Source organism: Pituophis catenifer, unplaced genomic scaffold, assembly GCF_029215685.1.
Source record: "Pituophis catenifer annectens isolate HBS135680 unplaced genomic scaffold, rPitCat1.0.hap2 SCAF_1, whole genome shotgun sequence".
NCBI classification, from domain to species: Eukaryota; Metazoa; Chordata; class Lepidosauria; order Squamata; family Colubridae; genus Pituophis; species Pituophis catenifer.
The window spans coordinates 242,037,404-242,058,058 of NW_027256881.1; the positions used below are offsets into that span (position 1 = coordinate 242,037,404).

The 20,655-nt window shown below is 38.8% G+C and overlaps 1 protein-coding gene across 1 annotated transcript in view; it reads left to right on the forward strand.

Annotated features, from left to right (window-relative positions):
• Positions 1-828: 828 nt before the first annotated feature.
• LOC139327526 (SITS-binding protein-like) overlaps positions 829-20,655 on the forward strand; it is a 36,423-nt gene continuing 16,596 nt past the window's right edge. Inside the window, exons 1-7 of the mRNA XM_070957368.1 lie at positions 829-1,296; positions 6,688-6,859; positions 10,164-10,374; positions 11,638-11,788; positions 12,820-13,023; positions 14,378-14,646; positions 18,214-18,350. Of these exons, the coding sequence (XP_070813469.1) occupies positions 829-1,296; positions 6,688-6,859; positions 10,164-10,374; positions 11,638-11,788; positions 12,820-13,023; positions 14,378-14,646; positions 18,214-18,350 (1,612 nt within the window). The remainder of the gene's footprint in view (positions 1,297-6,687; positions 6,860-10,163; positions 10,375-11,637; positions 11,789-12,819; positions 13,024-14,377; positions 14,647-18,213; positions 18,351-20,655) is intronic.

Genomic DNA, 20,655 nt, shown 5'->3' on the forward strand with positions numbered 1-20,655 from the left:
CGTTAACAATCATCCATAGACTATCATAAGGTGCTTCTTATTTTGAGTTCCTTAGTTGTTATTTTTTTTCAAAGTTTGATTGACACCTCTGCATAGAGTTAATCAAAAGTCTATGTAGAGGTGTCAATCAAACTTTGAAAAAAAATAACAACTAAGGAACTCAAAATAAGAAGCACCTTATGATAGTCTTGAGTCTTGAGTCTTCAGAGAAAGGCAGCGTACAAGTTGAACAAATAAAGTCTATGGATGATCGTTAACAACAAAGAAAGCTAAGCCTTTTTTAGTTGTATCAGTAAGCACTTGTGCTGATGTTTGGTTCAAACCTGCTTGTTCAATAAGCAGGTCTCTCTTCTTTAAAGGCAAGGCTTTCGGAAGCATTCAGGCCTCCTTCAGCAATGGACAGCGTTCCTGATTAGGCAACCTCAGACATGCCAGAGATACGTCAAGCACCTGGGGAAAATCTGGCAGGACAAATGGACCTGGCATTCCACATTATTTGCAGTTCTCTTTTCCAAGCTCCCTCCCTTTACACTGCTTCTGCAGCACTGGCTCAAATAACTTCCTCAGATTTAAGTTTCATCTTGAAGAATGCATGGAGAAAACCTTTCAGGAGTATTATTCTGCCCAGTTCTTTTTGTTTTTCCCCTTCCTGGGTACCAATAGTGTGGAATTATTGATAGACAGCCAAGGTCTATGGGGTGGAGCTGGGAGAGAGGACAGAATTTCCTGTAAAATTCAATAACAGAAAGCTTGGGGCCCTGAAATCCCTTGCCAGATTTCCTCCTCCTCTTCCTTTTACTCCTTCTGTCTTTTTTGCTGATTAAAACAATGCCTTACAATCATCCTAGGAACAACCCCAGTGCAATCCCAGAGGCGATGTGGGATTCTGGGCTAAAGGAAATGAATGAAACCTGGAAAGGAGTGATTGCCTGCTTTGGGGTAGTGGTCTTCCTTCTGATGACCATTGGGATTATTTATTGGCAAGTAGTGGATCAGCCAAACACAAACTGGATCCTGAGAAGTAGTGCCAGTGGTCTGATTTGGGATCGAAAAGATCACAGTCTCATCCTTCAGACTTTGAAAGAAGAAAGAACCTTGCTAAAGATTCGCATGGGAAGCTTCCCAGAGGTGGAGATGCCTTTCATAAAGAACATATGTTGGCAGAATCGGTCAGAATTCTGTTACACCTGGGAAGGTATAGCCGAACTGAAGGTCTTCCTGGACTCCAATCCTTCTCCCAACAGTGAGTGTTACAATATCAACTGGACTCCCCTTCACTGCCAGCTGAAAGTAAAGGTAACTAATTACAGCTTTCCTTTATTTTACTTCTATTGTATTCTCTAAATAACTTTATGACAAGGCAAATTCAGCTGTGGTGATGTCAAGATAGTAATGATGTGAAGAAAGAATATGCATTTGACCAGCTTGGAGTTACCAGATTGGTAACTACAGTAGCAAACAGTTGCTGCATTAATCTTAGTTTTTATTGAGAATATAGAAAATCTATATTTCTACCTTCGCAGCATATAAAGATGTTTAGAAAAATCTGAAGAGAAGGATTCTTCTGCATAAGTGCTATGGAAATCTCAAGATGAAGGAGGAAATAGAGAATATAAAACTGCACTCATGAAATTAAAAATGACAATTATACTATAATTAAATCCCAAAGTGATTTTAGTGCAGCACTGTGGGTTAATGGAAGATGCTTTTATTCAATGAAGCTTCAAGCAAAGCATTCTCTCAGAGCTGTTTCTTGAAGGAATGTGGTTCCTTCATTTCCAAGAATCAGGCAATCACTTTATTTCTCTTTCATTTGCTAACTGAACTTCCATGTATGTTCCTCTTGTTCTAGAAATACCCCCCAAAAAGGTTATTGTGCAGGCACCAGCCACACCTACCCAGAAGACTCTTTCAGCTACTCCAAAGGCTGGAGGTTACCAAAATAAGTCTGAAGGCACCACAAAATATGTCAACAAGGCAAATTATGTTGCCTCTTTCCTTGGATTAAGAGGATTCCATCTCCAACAGTATGAAATTCTTGAATCCAAGCTATCTTGCACAACTTAATTATTGAGAAGACACTACAATAAACACATCATATATGTAAATGTGCAAAAATAATGTGTCAAAAATAACAATTGGCCACCAAAGCTAAATGTCCAAATGACAGCAGAATTCTTCTTTGCTATATTTACCCTGTCTATGTGTGAAGGCTTTAGATTAAAGTAATTTCAAAACTAGCAGATATTTTTCTATCAGAACCAAAATGTAAGAACTGTGCTGCTTTTTGGACATGCAAAGCTGGAAAAGAGGTGTTTTCAGATGCATGTACTGTATGGGCATACATAATTGAAAATAATCTACAATGAGAAATTAGCTCTCCTTCCAAACAAACATATTAATAATTGAGATCTTGCAAAATGAATATTGCAGCCCAAGAGTTTTTATATTTGAGATTAAGGACAATGGGAATGCAATGTTAAAGAAATTTAATGAAAATGTGTTTTGTAATAAACAACTGATCTCTCTTTTTTGCCCCCTTTCCGGTTTCTTTGTATACACTGTCAATCAAAAGGCATTATGTAGAGCTTTTGTCTTTTTCCATAAAAGTGTTGAGAAGAAAGAAAAAGGAGGGAAAGGAGATACTGTGGGTAATAGTAAAATACAGAGGCCTCTGAATTGCCATACAGTTTCACAGCTTCAAAAAATGGCCTCATTTGGAAATTATTTACTAATACGTTAGGCATTCCTGGAAAATAAATTCAAAATTTATGCAGTTGGTGTGAGAAATACTTTTCCATTCCAAATTTCTGGAATGACAGCAAAAGAAGGAAGAAATCATAATAGAAATAGTATAAACAGTTGAATAAATTTACTCCATTTTAAGCATGAGGATTATGCAAGGTTAATTTTCATCCATCACAATGAATCATAGTTCTTTTTATTTTTTTTTAAGAGGTCCACAAACTGCAGCAAAAATAAAGCCAAATCTTTTCAGAATCAGATCTTGGTGACTTGGAAGATGAGAGATCACACATGAACTCTAAAAGGTCTTGTTATATCTTCTGCCAGGGGGTCTCCAAACTTGGCAACTTTAAGACTTGTGGACTTCAACTCCCAGAATTAAAGTCCACAGTCCCAGAACTGTCTCAGGGGACTTCCAGCTAGCCAGCTTTCCATCTTCCAGCCCTTTGAATCCCAACTTAAAATATGTTTGAGACTGATTTGAGCAATTTTAATAATTTTGTAATAGCTTAAGCCAGGATTGTCAAATTCATGGCCCACAGGCCAGATGCATCACATGCTGGCCATGCCCATGCCCGGTTTAGCAAAGGGAGAAAAGTCACAATATGTCTCGTGACGGTGACATGACAACGTGGGTTTGACATCCCTGGCCTAAGCTATTTGAATAGCATTTAGAAATAGTACAGTTATAAAACAACCCTCAATGTTTAAACCTCAACTTTAAATGACTCCAATGTCAGATGACCCAGTCCTTTGAAATCCATACATTCAGATCCAATCTAAGGTCACCCGATCAAACAAAATCCTAGTTGAATCAGGACAGATTATATATATATATATATATATTTTATATTGGGATAGACCAGGTGCTTCGACAGAAAAACACTTAATCTCTCCGCTGGCTCAAGCTGATAAAAGAAGGAGAACTTGTGGCTCAGAGGTTAATACAACTGCCTAATATGCAGGCAGCCCATGTTTGAATCCGAGTAAGGGTATGGCTATCTGATGAGAGCTAAATAGCTTGAAATAGATCTATACTAGTCTCCCTTTATTTCTTTATCAGCAAAATATAAATTTGGTATAAAATATAGTGCTGTCTACAGGTTGGCTGGCTTCAAAAAACAAATTAGACCAATTCATGGAAGTCACGTGGATTAATGGCTATTAGCCTAGCTAATAGTGAAGGCCATCTGCTGGGAAAATACTGAGTCACTTTGTGCAATTGGTTAGCCACTGTGAGTGTGAGAACGAACTGCTGGACTTGATGGGATGACGCTTTTTAGAATACCATTGTTGAGCATGAGTGATTCATAGAGGTGTTTAACTCAGTCTAGTGGACCCATTCTGTCCTGAGGAACCGCTAAGACATAACAAGGCAATACCAGCCTTTTGTCAAATTTATTAGTAAGCTCGAAGTTGCGTCATTTATAAGCAAGTTTGGAGCTGATGGCACTATTCAGATTATTTATGTCTGTTATAATTATATAGATGGTTGTAAATACAGGAACCTTCTACTGATATTATAATAACCATGGATTGGTTTGAAGTTGGAAACTTGTTCTTCACATCCTGCTACCTTCTATACCTGTGATGGTGAACCTATGGCATGCATGTCAGATGTGGCACACAGCACCCTCTCAGATGGCACGTGAGCCGTCGCCCCAGTTCAGGTCTGCCGTGCATGCGCGTCTCAGCTGGTCTTTGGATCTCTGCCACGCATGTGCGGGACGTGTGCATGTATAGGGTGCTGGGCATGTGCGGGACCCCGCACACACACGCATGGAGGACTGGGCGCATGTGTGGCGGGGATGCGTGAGCATTGCATTTTGGGAGTTCGGTCCCACACGCACATTCTCAGGGGCGCACATACATTCACATGCATGCACAGGCTTGGGCACTCAGTCCAGAAAAGATTAGCCATCACTGTTCTATATAGTAAAGTACTTTGTGGATAACAGGCAAATGTCTAACAATAGCAGTGTTCCATAAGAGACTAGTCAGCTAGCAGCATTTCTGTATGTCAGCTGAACTAAAGAAATTGTACTCTAGTGCTAGTTTTAATGACCTTCATTAAAGGGAGCAGAGGATTCAAGAAGAAAGTATTACCTCAATCAGTACAGAAGTAATTCTAATATAGGAATTGAACATTCAGTGTTGTTAATAAATCCTGACAGCCATCTTGTAACATCAGAGAAAGTGGCTTTTCAAGTGAAAGATTATAATTCTCATAATAAGCAGTAAATACAGGAATTATCCCTTCAAGGTACTTATTATTATACACTGCCTGTTTTTTTTTTATAGCAACATCTTTGTTAATAATATGAGTACAGGATGGATTAATCATGTCACATTATATTTTAATTGGCTTACATTGACATATATACCATTGCCTTCAGCAGCCTTTTTAAAATCATATCCTTTGGAGTTCTCTATCATTCTCAATTTGTAATAGCAAAACTTTTGACCCTGCATAAGAACAACATATTAATTTTAACAACATTATTCTAAAGAATCTTGTTAATTATATATTTTTTAAAAAATCAAAGAGGATATTTTCAATGAGATCATTCATAACTGGATTTCAGTTTTACTAACACCTTTTCATAATGGGAGCCACAGGAAAATAAAAATACATTGACATTTACTGAAAGCTAATATGGTAAAAAAAAAAATCTATTCTCTAATTTCACAGAGATATTCTTCTCTTACAGAATAGGCTTCTAATTTTTCCATCTCATTCTAAGGATGTTTTAGAATTTATTTTGATAAAAATTGTGTATTTTTATTTATAAATATACACATTATTTTAAAGTAGTGAATGGAGGGAGTGGTAGTTGCTATATTTTTCTCCAATTTTCTGCAGCCACCTTGGCTGCCCAACTCACTAATTTGAAAAATATATGAAAAACTCCTTCATAATTTCCCTGAAGCATAGAAAAATAGGAGAACTGCAGATCACAACATAGTGAAGGAATTAAGTTTGATAATAGATTGGATGAAGGCTAATCAATTGAAGTTCATATCAGACAAGTAAAGGATATTATTGGTGGGAAAACCATCTGCCCATCTCAGTAGCGTTCAATCAGTAACGTTCAATCTTTTCTGGAAATATTTGCACACTTCTTGAAAACTTTCTTGCCACAGTTGTTAAGTTATTCACTGCAGTTTTTAAGCTAGTAATTCGGCTTCTCCATTGCTTGTCAAAAGGTCACAAAAGATGATCACATGACCCAAGACACTGCAACCGCATGGCATGCAAAAAATACATGCCAATTGCCAAGCATCCAAATTTTGATCATGTGACTGTGGGGCTGCTACAATGATTGTAAGTGTCAAAAACAGTCATAAGTCACTTTTTTCATTACTGTTATAATTTTGAACAATCACTAAATGAAAGCTTGTAAGACGAAGACTTCCTACCTATACTATGGTATCAATTATACATTTTTTAGTAACCTCTTGATTGAGTAACTGTGATTTGTGTTATGTGGGACATTCAAAATAAAGCTGCAAAGTTGTAATTGAGAACAAACAGTATGATCATATCATGCTAGAGTTTCACCAATTGCAATGATCACCAGTCAATTTCTGAGCTCAATTTATTGTTTTGGTATTGGTTTTTAATGCACATAATGGCTTGGGCCAAAATATCAAGGAATGTCTTCGCTTTTATGTACTTATCCCAGCTCTTTATTCATTTAGTGGTCCTCTTCCTGTGCCCTCACTTAGGGAAGCGAGGCAGGAGGCTTCAGGAAAGAGGACCTTGTCCTCCAGTGTATGTGACCTTGTTTAGAGAGCTGTCCTCATATCTTTTGGGATATGTTCATTCTCATAAACCCAGCTGGATCATAGTCTATCCACAGAAGCTGATTGTGCTAAAAATCTCTTTGTTCACATATGCACAGGATTTCATTTTCTTTAATCTTGTATTTTGCTTTACAGGATTACTTTTCCATGGTAAATGTCTCCTGGTATGGAGGAGCCAGTGTCAGTAGTCAACATTGGCCTCTGAACAGTGTGAACATCAAGTCCCAACCGTTCACTATCAGTAATCTTAGTAAAAGCCCAAATGCTTATGGCTCTGTCTTAGAAAAATATTTTTTGGGATCCACTGGTAAGTTTCCTTTTCTTCTTTGATTTCCTGAATTGTGGTGTCTAAATACAATAGCACTTGCAGCTTTGAAAACTTAGATAAAAAGAACTGTTAGGACATTGGGCAAAGTGGATTACCACAAATTTTTGGATAATTACTTTGTTGTCCTTTGTAAGATCTTCTGGCTCCAATGCTAAAACAACTTGGCCAACATTGGCTACCACTGTTCACCTTTATCCAGTAGGAGGAAGTGTTACTGCTTCATTATCTGGGATGTCTTGTTAATGTCCTAAGTATTATTCCTCATTCCTGAAAGGCTAAGAGGAGGAGGGTGGCTATTCATCTTAAGTATTGGTCTCCCCATTACTCAGAACTGAGAGTAATTTGTTATATTTTTTAAAACATAGTTCAGTCTGTGCATTATGCACAATGGTATCCACTGTCCATTCTACTTTTGCAACAGTGCATAAGACTAGGTCATCTTTGCCAATATGGGGTCTTCCAGATGTGTTGAGACAACTCTGAAAATGTGCTGGGAAGGCACTCTCAGAGTTAGTTTCTAAGAATCAAACTCAACTCGAAAGAGTTTTTACCTTAAGAAACGGAGGGAAGCTGCCCAGCCTATGCTGTTAAGGAGAGAGGGATTGCTTAGGATGTAAACCTTACAAGAGACTGAAGAGGCATGGGATCAAAGACAGCCCTTCTCCAGAACAGTCGATGTAGAAGACTTGCCCCATGAAACGCATCACATACCCCAAGATATTGGCTTTCCATAGAGCTGTCAAAGTGATAGTCATAGCATTTCACCTGATGTTTGGTAACATAGCTGCAGTTGTCTGATTGATTGTTGGTACTAGGCTGTTGCCTTTTTATCAGATGATATTTTATCATATTGTACCTCTAATCTGTAACTTACCCACAGCCTTGGGAGCTAGGAAGTACAGGTAGTCCTCAACTTACAACCATTTGTAAGTCTCTCTGAAACATCATCCCCCCCAGAGAGTAGACTGTCCCCCACTCTAGCACACTTCCGGAAGGCGCTGAAGACCTGGTTCTGCCAGTGGGCCTGGCGAACCCAGAGCGGGATGGAGCCCATTAAATGGCTCGTGTGAGGTGCTGTTGCTGGGGTGTGGGGGGTGATTTTATTATATTAATTTATTATATGACTCTTTTTTTATTAGTTTTATTGTTTTTATATGAGGTTTTATATTCTGTAAGCCATCTTGAGTTGCCATGGGCGAATAGGTGGCAATATAAATTCCCTAAATAAATAAATTTGTTTAATAACCATTTGAAGTTATAATGGCACTGAAAATATGCCATTGTTATGATCGTCTTTCACACTTATGACTGTTACAGCATCCCCATGGTCACATGATCAAAAGTTAGATGCCTGGCAACTGGCGTGTATTTATGACAGTTGGAGTGTCCCATGTGATCCCCTTTTGTGATCTTCTGACAAGCAAGTGTCTTGCTTAGTAATAGAATTTTGGGCTCGATTGTGGTCATAAATCAAGGACTACGTGTATATAAATTCAAATGAATGCATTAATGAATGTGCATGTACAACTTTCCAGTCCCTAATACTGTTAGGCTGAGAAAACAAAAGACTAAATGTGTTTTTTCTCATTGATAACTGTATACAGAATTGTCTGATTGGAAGGATAGACTTTAACGAAGTTACAAATAGGTGAAGAGTGGATGTATGAAGTGGAATTATAAATTTAAATCTATCAAAGAATAGGATAGCAGTATGGTCCAAAACTGGGTAGGATAGAATTAGCCTGTTGGATGCAAACCAGTGGTGGTTTTCAAAAATTTTTACTATCGGTTCTGTGGATGTGGCTTGGCGGGCATGGCTTGGCTTGGTGGGCGTGGCTTGGTGGGCGTGGCAGGGGAAGGATACTGTAAAATCTCCATTCCCCCCCTAATCCAGGGGAAGGTTACTGCAAAATCCCCATTTCTTCCCGATCATCTGGGACTTGGGAGGCAGAGAATAGATGGGGGCGGGGCCAGTCAGAATATTTACTACCGATTCTCCGAACTACTCAAAATTTCCGCTACCGGTTCTCCAGAACTGGTCAGAACCTGCTGAAACCCACCTCTGATGCAGACACTTTCCATTTGTTAAAATATCTCGAAATAGGGAGGAGGACCTATTTCACCCTTCCTTTCCATCTTAAGGGGCATAAACAGCATGACAGCATTAAAAACATTTGCCACACTTTACATTGTAAAGCATGTTTAATGTTCTAAGTATCGCGTATCACTGAGCTTTTGTCTAGCCTAGTGTCTCTGCCCTGTCCCATTGTAGCAGATCAAGGGGAAATGCTTCCTTCTAAAGGTTTCCCACAGTTCAGAACTAAGTTTCATACTGTGAAGAGGTTTTATTGCCAGGATCCACAAATCTGAAAATCAGGGAACGCCTCTCTCATATGGTGTTTGGCTTGGAGATACTATTGATTAAAAAAAAAATCTAATTACTCAGAGTTTCCATCAATGTTTGTAGACTATGGAATTAATTATATCTATTATACATACTCCATCTGTAAACAACAGAATGTTTATGCAGTCTCACCTACAAGCAACATAAATAAAATAATGTAATCATATGTACAAGGCTTGTGTGATTTTATGTATACAGTATACACACTCATACATAAAGACCCACAGTCCTGTATTGTATTAGAACTCCCATTTACAAGGATAGACATCAAGGAAGCTACAATCCAATACACTACACTGGGTTGACAAATTAAGATACTAACTAAAAAGGGACCTTGAAAAATCAACATCTTCAAAGAGGGATGGGGGACAGTTTGTATTCCCCACTGTGTCCATCAAAAATTGTCTCAGCAGATGCTAGCATGTAGTCCATCTTGGCTGAGTATACAATACAATACAATACAATGCAATGCAGCGTAACGCAATGCAGCACAGCGCAATGCAACACAATACAATTCTTTATTGGCCAAGTATGATTGGACACACAAGGAATTTGTCTTTGGTGCATTTGTCTTTAGTGTACATAAAAAGAAAAGATACATTTGTTAAGAATCATAAGGGACAACACTTAATGTGTTAGGGTACAAATAACCAATAAAATCATACTAGGAAACAATCAATATAAATCGTAAGGATACAGCAAAAAGTTACAGTCCTAAGTGGGAGGAGATGGGTGATACTGGGAATCTGGAAAAAAAAACATGTCAGAAGAAAGCAATTGCAAACTACTTTGGAACTTTATCTTTCACAAAAAAATATATATATTGAAAAAGTATTTAATGATTCATGAATAATGCTTTTCTGTGTATTATCATTGAAGGAGTAACCGTGATGATGGTTTCAGATACACCAATCTCTCTCTCAGTGGAGAGAAACAGACATTTTTCCCTTGAAAATATTCCTGGCCCAGACAGGGCTGTCCTGCAGTACACTGTGTGCATGAGTCAAAACATCACATCTGCTCATCAGGAACTAGTGGGAAGTCGACTTCCGAGACAACAAAGAAGGTTGCCAGATACAGACATACTTAGGTAAGAATTAAAGGAAGTGTCATAGTGTTAGATGATATCTCAAGCAGTTATTTAATGCCAAGATCTGGGAATTCTGGGAATTGCTGTCCTTACATATTAAAAGAGCTCCAGACTGGGAGAAAAAGTCACAAACATATAGCTTGATCCTAAATCAGATTGAAAATCAGACTGTGGCTCCCAAAGATGGAGGGACATGTTTTGCTGCCATTTTGAGTGGGGTACAAAAAGACTATTGTAAGACCTAAAATAGTTGAAAAACATAAAGAAATCAGGAGAACTCTATCAAATCTAGGAAAAAGTAACAAAAAGTGCTGTGCCTATATGTATAGAATATCGACTGTCGGGAAAGGAATGACAGAATCTGGGGGTGGAATTAAAAGAGGAATCAACCTAGAATCTCTAGCTCACAAGTGAGCTAAGTCCAATCCCCTCCCCCCCCCAATCCATTAACTCCTAGCAGGTGCTAACTGTTAGATAAGAATATTCCTGTGCTCAGGCGTAAATAGCAATAAATCAATTTAACTGGACGGACCTGATCTTTTGCGCCTGACATCAACCCATCTAATAATCACCCTACCGACTGTGACCTTCACCCGCAAAAAACAAGATTAAGTCTGGCCTCCTTACAAAAATTTCCTCATTGGGAACCAAGGCTTCTTCACTTATTTCCATTTGTCAGACACCGACTGAACATAATTGACAGAGTGAGAAAGGGGTCTAACATAACAATTTACTAATTACAAAGGTTTGAGTCACATGTTGGGTTACTTTTTTTTTTATTTATTTATATGCCGCCCTTCTCCGGAGACTCAGGGCGTCTTACAATGCATTAAGCAATAGCCTTCATACTTTGTATATTTTATACAAAGTCAGCTTATTGCCCCCACAAACCGGGTCCTCATTTTACCTACCTTAGAATGGATGGAAGGCTGCGTCAGCCTTGAGCCTGGTGAGAATTGAACTCACGGTAATTGCAGGCAGCTGGAAGCTAAATACTACCTTTAACAGTAGCATTAGTCTGCTACGCCACTCAGGCTCCACTCAGTTTGACCAAATATAAGTTTCTTATTTCTTTTCTACTATGGATGTAAGAAACGTTTGTGCATAGTAGTCGAAAAGAAAGGGTTTTTCAAAAAAAACCCTGAAAATTCTCTGTTGGTATAACCCAGTTATGTAGACAATATATTATTTTTATGATCACAAAATCTGTGATCCAGGCTAATCAGTTGTTGTTAAATCAAGCAAGACTCTTCTTTTTAACAGGTTGCCAGTCTGGAGATATTACGGTATAGTTGATTCTGTTGCTCAAATGAAGCGAGGACTGAGGTCTTTCTACAATAAGCTTCAAACACATAATCTTGGGGAGGGTATAATTGCTCTCAGTGAAGAGTCTACAATGCTACTTCGAAATATGGTATGTGCAGCAAATCCAAGTTATCATCCACAAAATTTGTTCCTCAACAATTTATAATTCTAATATTCTGCATCAAATTACAGTTCAGAATTTCATTCTTCAAATGCTTGGCCAACAAATCTTTTTTTTTTTTTGAGCCACCAGGTATTTCATTATAACAGTATTTAATAGCTATTGGTATACTCATTAGCTATAATTGTTATGGTTTTAACAGCGAGGGAGGGAGGGAGGGAGGGAGGGAGGAAGGGAGGGAGGAAGGAAGGAAGGAAGGAAGGAAGGAAGGAAGGAAGGAAGGAAGGAAGGAAGGAAGGAATGACCGCACCAGACTTAGGCATTCTGTTTTGTATTCCCTGAGCTATACTTTCAGGACTTCTAATCTACACTGTTGAAACAACTATTTGGACAAGAAATGGACAAGCAGCTTCTGGAGCTCCTATTAACACACTGTCTAGGCCCTGACCAGATTCACCCAATGACATCTAAGATAGAAACATCAGGGGTGAAATCTACTTACCTTCCTTACTGGTTCGGAAGCATACGTGCTGCGCACACACCTTCTGCGCATGTGTAAAACCAGGAAGTAATGACACTCTGGTGGCAATCGCTACCAGATCGCTGAACCACAGGGAAAAATCGCTACCGGATCAGGCGATGCGGTTTGATCCAGAAAGATTTCACTCCTGAGAAACATCCAGTACTATAACATTTTGAAAGTTATGATCTGATAAGCAGAAGTCCATCTAAGCGTGCTCAGCTCCCTTAACTACAACCACCAAAGAGTTTATTCAAGTTTTGCCTACCGCTCTATACACAATATCTCTTTCCTGGGTTTCTGCTTTGATGCCAAAGTACCAATGAGGAAACTGGAAAATCTCTCTTGGCTACGTAATTCAGATGCTCAGCTGGAGCTCTCTTTAATAAGCAGTGGTTTACATAATAAGCAATTAGTCCTACTGTCCATACAGCCTAGTTCTTGACCTCTGCGACAAAGGTACAGCCTCATTGTGTTCTCTCTTCTCACTCCTTTGCAGGATCACATCTATTTACCTCTGCTAAGAAGAAAAAGGCTGCATGCACTGAGATTTATCATGAACAACTTCCGTATGAAACCACGAAAACTTTCCATCACTCTGTCCCCTTATACAAGCATCAACTCACCAATTTTCCAAAGGTCCCTGCAAGAAGAGAAAGAAGAATTCTGGTTGAGCCGCCATTCTGAATCCGGTGACTATTCGGTACGATTTGCAAATGTTGTCTTTATTACTTGGCCCATTGTATTTAGTGGTCATTTATATCATAGGATTATTTGGCCGCTTGATTTATTTTAAGGGAAAATTAGACCCAAAATCTGTATAAAGCAGAGGTGAGTGATTGGACTACCTGAATGTTTTGTTCTAAAAATTGTGCCATGCTCCAACTGATTCGGCTAGACTCTCCTCTTGCTGGGATTTGGGTATTAAGGTAGGAGGGAGGAATTTAACCCTGCTCAGCTTCCTCTATAACTTTTTTTTCAAAGTCGCTGTTATTTACTTGCATGGACATAGGCACATTATGCTTACGGATGGAGTGATATGCAAGAATCCCAATCCAAGTTGCAGGAACTTCTAATGCTATTTTAGAGTTAGGGTTAGGGTTAGGTTAGGGCCGAATTGTGATCTTAAGTCAAGGACTACCTGTATTATGTTTCCTTCTCTGAGTGACATTTATTTATTTATTTATTTATTTATTTATTTATTTATTTATTTATTTATTTGTCACATTTCTATGCCGCCCACTCTCTGAGGACTCTGGGCGGCTTACACCAAAGACAGTATACTAAATAGCATATTGCCCCCCCCCCCCAAACAATCTCGGTCCTCATTTTACCCACCTCGGAAGGATGGAAGGCTGAAGGATGGAAGGTTGCTCCAGAATCTGTGGGAGGTTAGGGGGTGAGATATTCATTGGGTGATACTCTTCTCCTGATCAATTAGAAAGTGAGCACTGATTGGACTGCAGTGTCCTCAACATGTTTTCAGCATTCTAGGGTTGCTTGAAAAGACAACCATCACAGTTATGCTTCAAAGTATGAAGCATAATCTTGTGAAAGATTAAGAAGTGGAAACTTTGGCATGGAAATATTTTATACATAGCATACAGAGATAAGCGTGTTGTGTGACAATCCAGAATGTTTTATATTGGAGTAGTACAAAAATGCTATTAAATTTCCTTTCAGTGTACACAGTGTGCAGAAAAAGAATAAGAAACAGTAAGCCACAGAAACAATAGAGATAAGATATGAGGAAAGAAAGGTAAAATTTGTATAGTGAACACTATTCATTATACCTTTTCTATCTTGGCAAACCAGTCGTGTTACCCTATATTCATTCATCTTTCATCTATTGGCTTTTCTTTGTTACGTTTCTCACCTCTATTCACTCAATTTGCCTACTTGCAGAAAATACATAAATTCTGTAAGTCTAATACTATATAATAAAAGCTGAGCTTTTTAGTCCTCCAATTTAGTGGATGAATTTAGTTGGCTAATCCATTTATAGGAATTAGTCTCCACTTCTGCTACAGCTTTCTTATGTCCACTTTCCGTTACAGGTGCCACTCCTTACCAAATGGAAAGGGCAGTTTTCAGCCTGTCTGAATGTAACCAGTCAGGCTGCAGTGCTCTGGTTCCTGGGCCAGGTGAAGCTCCTGAAGCAGCAACTGAGAGCAAAGTATGTGGTTTTTGAAGGTAGTGAAGGCAACATATTTATGGACCAAGAGATCTCACCTCCTGCAGAACTCAGAGGGGATAAGTACATCCGTATTTTGGCTTCAATAGCAACAATGTTGGGAAATACATCAATAATTACTGGTGCTACAAGGTTCGTTTCAGGAAAAAATTCTCACATTATATCTTGTCCTAAGGCAGGGCTGTCTTCCAATATTTTATTTATTTATTAAATTTGTCATCCGTCTTGCCACAAGTTGACTCTTTAGTGCCTTTATTTTTTAAAAAGTGGAAGTTCTTGGAGTTAGACAATATTTGTTAATGCTGTACTTAACACCTTCCCAAATTAGGACTCCCTCCCCCATTTCCAAATATATTGTCTGTCCAAGAACCATGGGAATTGTGGGAAATGACCTCAGACACATACACTGCAGAGAGTACTAATTTGGGGAAAGTAGCTATCCTCAAAGATACCTTTTTTCTTCCTGTTTTTAGGTTCAGTGTGGGATTAAGAACATTGGGTTAGTTTATTTTTCAGACAAAGTTCAACAAAGAATTAAGGAAAGTGCTGACTAGCTCTGAAGTCCTCCACCTGCTTTTTATAACAATGCTTTTCCCCAATCAGTTACAAGTGGAAAGGCTTATCATGTATATTTACTATGAGGCTATTTTCCCATTAATTTTCTGCAATGAAAGAGCAGTATATCATGGAATAAATGGTCTTTCCAGCATGTTTGGAAATGACAAAGAGCTCCATCTTATCTCCTAAAACATACAGGACCTTTAGGGTACCAAGATGATGGCAAACATTGGAGCAGTAAAGGATGGGATTTATGGTTTACATTCCATGTTAAAAGCACTAGGATGGAGAAAGCTCATTCCTTTGGAGGGGGGCATAGCATACATTCCAAGCTGGTGAAAATGCACATAGGGATCAAGATGGGTTCAACAGTTGGATTGTGATTCCTTTTACTATGTATCCTTTTCTCTGATAACCCACAATTGGAAAAAGGAAAGTTTTTTCCTTTTCAAGTAGATCTCATTTGCCAACACCCCTCCATCATGGACTCAGATTGTGAGTGCCTTTTTCTGAATGTGTACAGTGTGACTTGAGCTTCCATAAATTCTGCTGCTATTGAAATAACAATTGATTCCATATAGACAAGATCTCTATTTCAGCTGTGAAATGCAGAGGTGTTTTGTTTTAGCTTAGAACCAAGGTAGACATGCTCACCGGACTCAAAGTTATCATCCTATTCCAATATGCTGGGTTTATTTTCTTAGGATACTTATACACATCTATAATTTTTCCTTTTCAAAACCCTCACAGACAGATTGTCATGCCCAACTTCACCATCTGTATTCACTAATTCTCCAGACAGTATGTGTTCCTTCAGGTTGGCCAATAAAAGAAGGCAAAGTTAGCACCCTAGTTCCACCTTGATCATCATCTCCACTTCACAATAAGTACATAAAGTATTGGCTTCTGTAGGGAAAGGTGCTATAACATCATTTGGTAGTTCACCTCATTTTAAGCAGAAGAATGAAAGAATGCCAGTGTATCATGACAAGTCCCTTAGCACAAATGTAAGTGCCTGCTGATGGGAAACTCCATGGAGATCTAACATCTCATGCCAGGAAATAGATGATTTGAACAGATTGGTTTGATCACAATCTCAATAACGACTCTTCTTTTGTTTTCCTACTTAAGAAGTTTTTACACTCCAAATTGAGCTCCTCTTGCTCTAGGAAAGTGCTCTGCCATCAAAATTCTAGAATCTAGACCTCCCCAAATCCTGCATGAATATCTTTCAAACGTTTCCTAGCTCCATGCATTTGCAAGCAGCCCTCCTCGCCTCTGTGCCATATAACTAAGTATTTTCATCTCATTTTTTTCATTCTTTTCTGTTAAAAGGAGTTTTCTACACATGCAAGTCAATGACTCCGTCATTAATTCTAATAACCTTAGCAGTTACAACTATCATTTCACTGGGACAAATCTGAACAATAGAAATTCCAGTTAGTGTTTTTGAGCTCAGACCTTAATCCGAACGTTTTGAACGGTTGCTTTCCATTCTTTTTGAGTGATGAAATTCTTGTCTTTTAATCCCCCAGCTGTCTTGAAAGAGCTTCACGTGAGTCTGAATTGCATGTTGGAAAATATTTATTTCCTGACCTTCCTTTGACCAAGTTTGTTTTCTAGAGGGATTTCTAGAGAGGAAATATCAACTAGCCACACTTCTCCTCTGTTTGCTGTATTCTAGTGAATAGCAGAGTGGTTGATCCAGGGGTGAAATGCTCCCAGTTCGGACCGGCTCAGGCGAGTAGGTAGCGATGGCGGCGGGCAGTTCAGAGCAGCAGTAGCAAAAATCCCTGCCCCCGCCCCCCCATGCCCAGCTGAGCCGCGCAATCATCAGAACCTTTTTTTTTCTTTTAAATGGCTCTGAGGAGCCAAGCTCTGACGATCCCAGCTGAGTTGCCTGCTAACCGGTAGCAAAAATCCCTCCCCCCCTCCCCCAGCCTCTAGCTTGCTTACCTTAGCTGCTGGTCGCAATGCCTGCCTTGATTCGCTTGCTGTAATACCTGCAATCCATTGCATCAGCAAGCAACTGAATCTCCCTGCCTGCAATCAAGTTCATCGGTGAGCAGCTCTATCTGCCTGCCTGCCTAGCCTGCCTGCCTGCCTTCTACCTTCTATGCAGGGATCTCCAACCTTGGCAACTTTAAGACTTGTGGACTTCAACTCCCAGCAAAGCTGGCTGAGGAATTCTGGGAGTTGAAGTCCACAAGTCTTAAAGTTGCCAAGGTTGGAGACCCCTGTTCTATTGGATAAGTTTTTTTCCCCTTTGGGAGCTTTAAAAAAATAGTTAATTGGTTTTTTTTTTTTAAGTTGTTCTTTTTTTAGACCTAGCCATTTAAAGTTTAGGAAGTTTTAAATTTAGCTGCATTTATATAAAAATAAAAATAAAATAAAATAAAATAATATTTGTGCAGCTTTCTGAGATTTAGTGTGTTTCTGTAGTGTTTCACTCTAACTACACAAACACACAAAATCTCACAAAGCTGTATATGGAATTTTGTGTGTGTAAAGTGTGAAAGTTGGTTTTTTGGGCATTTTGTGGCTGTGTGAGGTTCCTGCTTGTTGCAGGGGCCATTTTGGGTCTAGCATAGCTGCTTTTACATTGTGGGGAGCCAGTTGTGTTGTGTTGTGTTGTGTTGTGTTGTGTTGTGTGTGTGTAAAGTGTGAAAGTTGTTTTTTTGGGGGGGTCTTTTTGTGGCTGTGTGAAGTTCCTGCTTGTTGCAGGGAACATTTTGGGTCTAGCACAGCTGCTTTTACATTGTGGGTGAGCCAGTTGTGTTGTGTTGTGCTTCGTAGGTTAAAAAAGGGCAAAGAAGTGACATTGACTTGGCCACGCCTACCCAGTCACCTTACCACCAAGCCCCACCCACTAATTAAGCCACGCCCACAGAACCGGTAGCAAAAAAATTTAGATTTCACCCCCTGGGTTGATCCCCAAAGCCATGTATGCAACCATTCATTCTGGTCTAGCGTTTCTATTTAGCAAGTTAGGAGTGATAATTAAAAGCAGAGTCTGATTTCATGTTCAAGGTCTATTTGACTTTTTGTGATTTTGATGCAGCATTTGCTAATTTCAGTAAGCACTTATTGTGCATTTAAGAAATTCCATGTTTACTGTATAATTATTTGTATTGCTCATAGATCCAGCCACCTGCCACTCTTTTTCCAAATGAATCCACGACAATCTGACTGGAGTTACACTGGTTTGAAAGGGATTATTCCATCTGTGCTTCATTATAGTCTTCTTGGTTATAACTTTTTCATTCCAGATGCAATAGGTAATATTATTATATGGTCTGCTTCTTTCAAAAGCTGTATTAAAAGGCTAATAGAGATATAAATCAAAACCCAGGCAATAACTTTCCAATATAACATATTTATAAACAGAAAGTTACAAATCCAGTGCCACCTTTTCTATATAATATTCAGGGGAATGAATCCTTTCTGAAATTCCACCAAGTAACTGCCAGTCAATTTGTATATCTAGATGGATTACTGGTCTGACAATAAAAGGCAGCTTTTAAGAACCTTACTGGGAAACAAATGTACACAAACTGACATCAATGTCAAATTTTGCCACCATGCTGGAGTTGTCTGATTTCAATTATCAGGCATTAATCTGCGTACTAGTAAAAACAATTGAAGAATATAAGTAGAAAATCCATATACATTTAATCCTGGCTTCATTTATCTAACTGATGAAAGCACAGGGCCTTTTGGTTTTGTAGCTGATTCGTAGCATGGATTACATCTATTCCAGAGCTCAAAGATATAGTATGTTTTCTGTGTGAAAGTTTCCCAGGTTTAATGCCTTCAGACTCCAAGTAGATCTAAAATTGTTTTGATCTGAAAACTGAAGACATATAGCCAATCAGCATAATCATGTGTTATGTTGACAAATGACCCGATTAAAAGACAGTTTCCTTTGATAAGATATGAAACTGTATTTCAGATTTCTGATTATGAATGAAAATCGCCAGATACTTTTGGCTGTTCTTCATTAGCCATCAATTTGTACCATTTAGCTCAAGTTATGCCAAGAAACTTTCTGGACATCTGCAAAATCTAAAATAAAGCTATTGAGGATCTCTAAAATGTCATCATTTATCTTCTGTACTTGTGGAGGACAAAAAACATGGTATTTTTCCAATTCCATGGAGATGTCATCAACTTTATTTCTTTTAGCCTACTGACTTTCATTTTATGGCTTCAGGCAGCATTCAACATTTAGTCTTAAAATAATTGAAGGCAGCAAGAAAAAAGGCAAACCCTTAAAACCTGAACAAAGAGATTGAAGCCCTTTCCTAAACTGAAAGAAGAAGGCAACCAGCCTCAGGGTCAATGAGGAATCTGTCACCGAATAAGCAGAGCTAGCTCTTTGTGTCAAATGCATCCATCACAAGCCTGGGGAAAGGCATTCTGCTAAAGAAAAGATGGAATTGAATGGGGCAGATAGTGTGCAAACAGTTGTACTGCAAAATAAATTGGCCTAAGCCATATTCATACAAATTTAGCTAAAAGCCTGAGATGATTTCAGATTGCCTAAAATAAAAGTTGTTTCTGTAATTTCAAGGTTCTCTCTGAGTGTTGGAATAGACTGCTTTAAAGTCTGTTTCCATAATCTCCAACAATCATGCTATGCTAAGCAGTGCCTTTTTAAACCACGCTTCATTGAATAAATGACTAGTTTGATATACTGTGTTATGCCTTAAGCCATGGTTTACAACCCAGAGGAAGTAAAGTTGCATATCATACAAAATAGCACAAGTCCTATTTTGCCAAATGGCCCTATCCTGACTATGGGCCACCAAACATTTCTGGAGAGTGGGAAATGATGTTGTTGCCTTCCAATGGCTCTTGGCCAATGTAAATCCTCATTTTATCACTTATATTTGCCTGATCTAAGTAGAAAGCAGTGCTTTCTGGCTTGTGCCAGCTCAAATGTTTCTATCCAGTTTGTCTGATGCATTTTGCTTTCTTGTAGGCCATTCCCAGAATAGGTATAATATATTGCTTTGAGACATGCAATAACGTACTTGCAGATATAATTCAATGTTACACAACAAAGTAATTTCCTTGTATTGTAAAACATGGCTTCATTTTTCATAAAAGCCAGGCTACCTGCTGAACCTGCTTAGTCCCGTTACATTGGCCTGCCCCACCCAGTCAGACAGGGAAGGTATGTTGCAGACCGTCTCAGTTAAAGAACTCTGACTGGTATGATCTAGGAAGAGAGCCTTCCCTATTGTCGCCCCCGAATATTCTCCCCCAGAGGTGAGACAGGCCTCCAATTCTCCTTCCCTTCCCTTCTGCAGTCTCACTTGTGAGAGGAGCAGGCAGCTGTAAGACTACCGTGTTTTCCCAAAAATAGACCCTGTCTTATATTTTTTTGAACCCTGAAATAAGTGCTTGGCCTTATTGCCATGCGCTCAAAAGGGCTTATTATCAGGGATGTCTTATTTTGGGGAAAACAGGGTAGTTGATTCCCTGAGAGACCTCCCTTCGCCTTTTTAATTAATTTTTAACAGGGTTTAATTATTCTTGTCCCTTCTAAAAACAATTAATTTTTAATTCTAACATTTT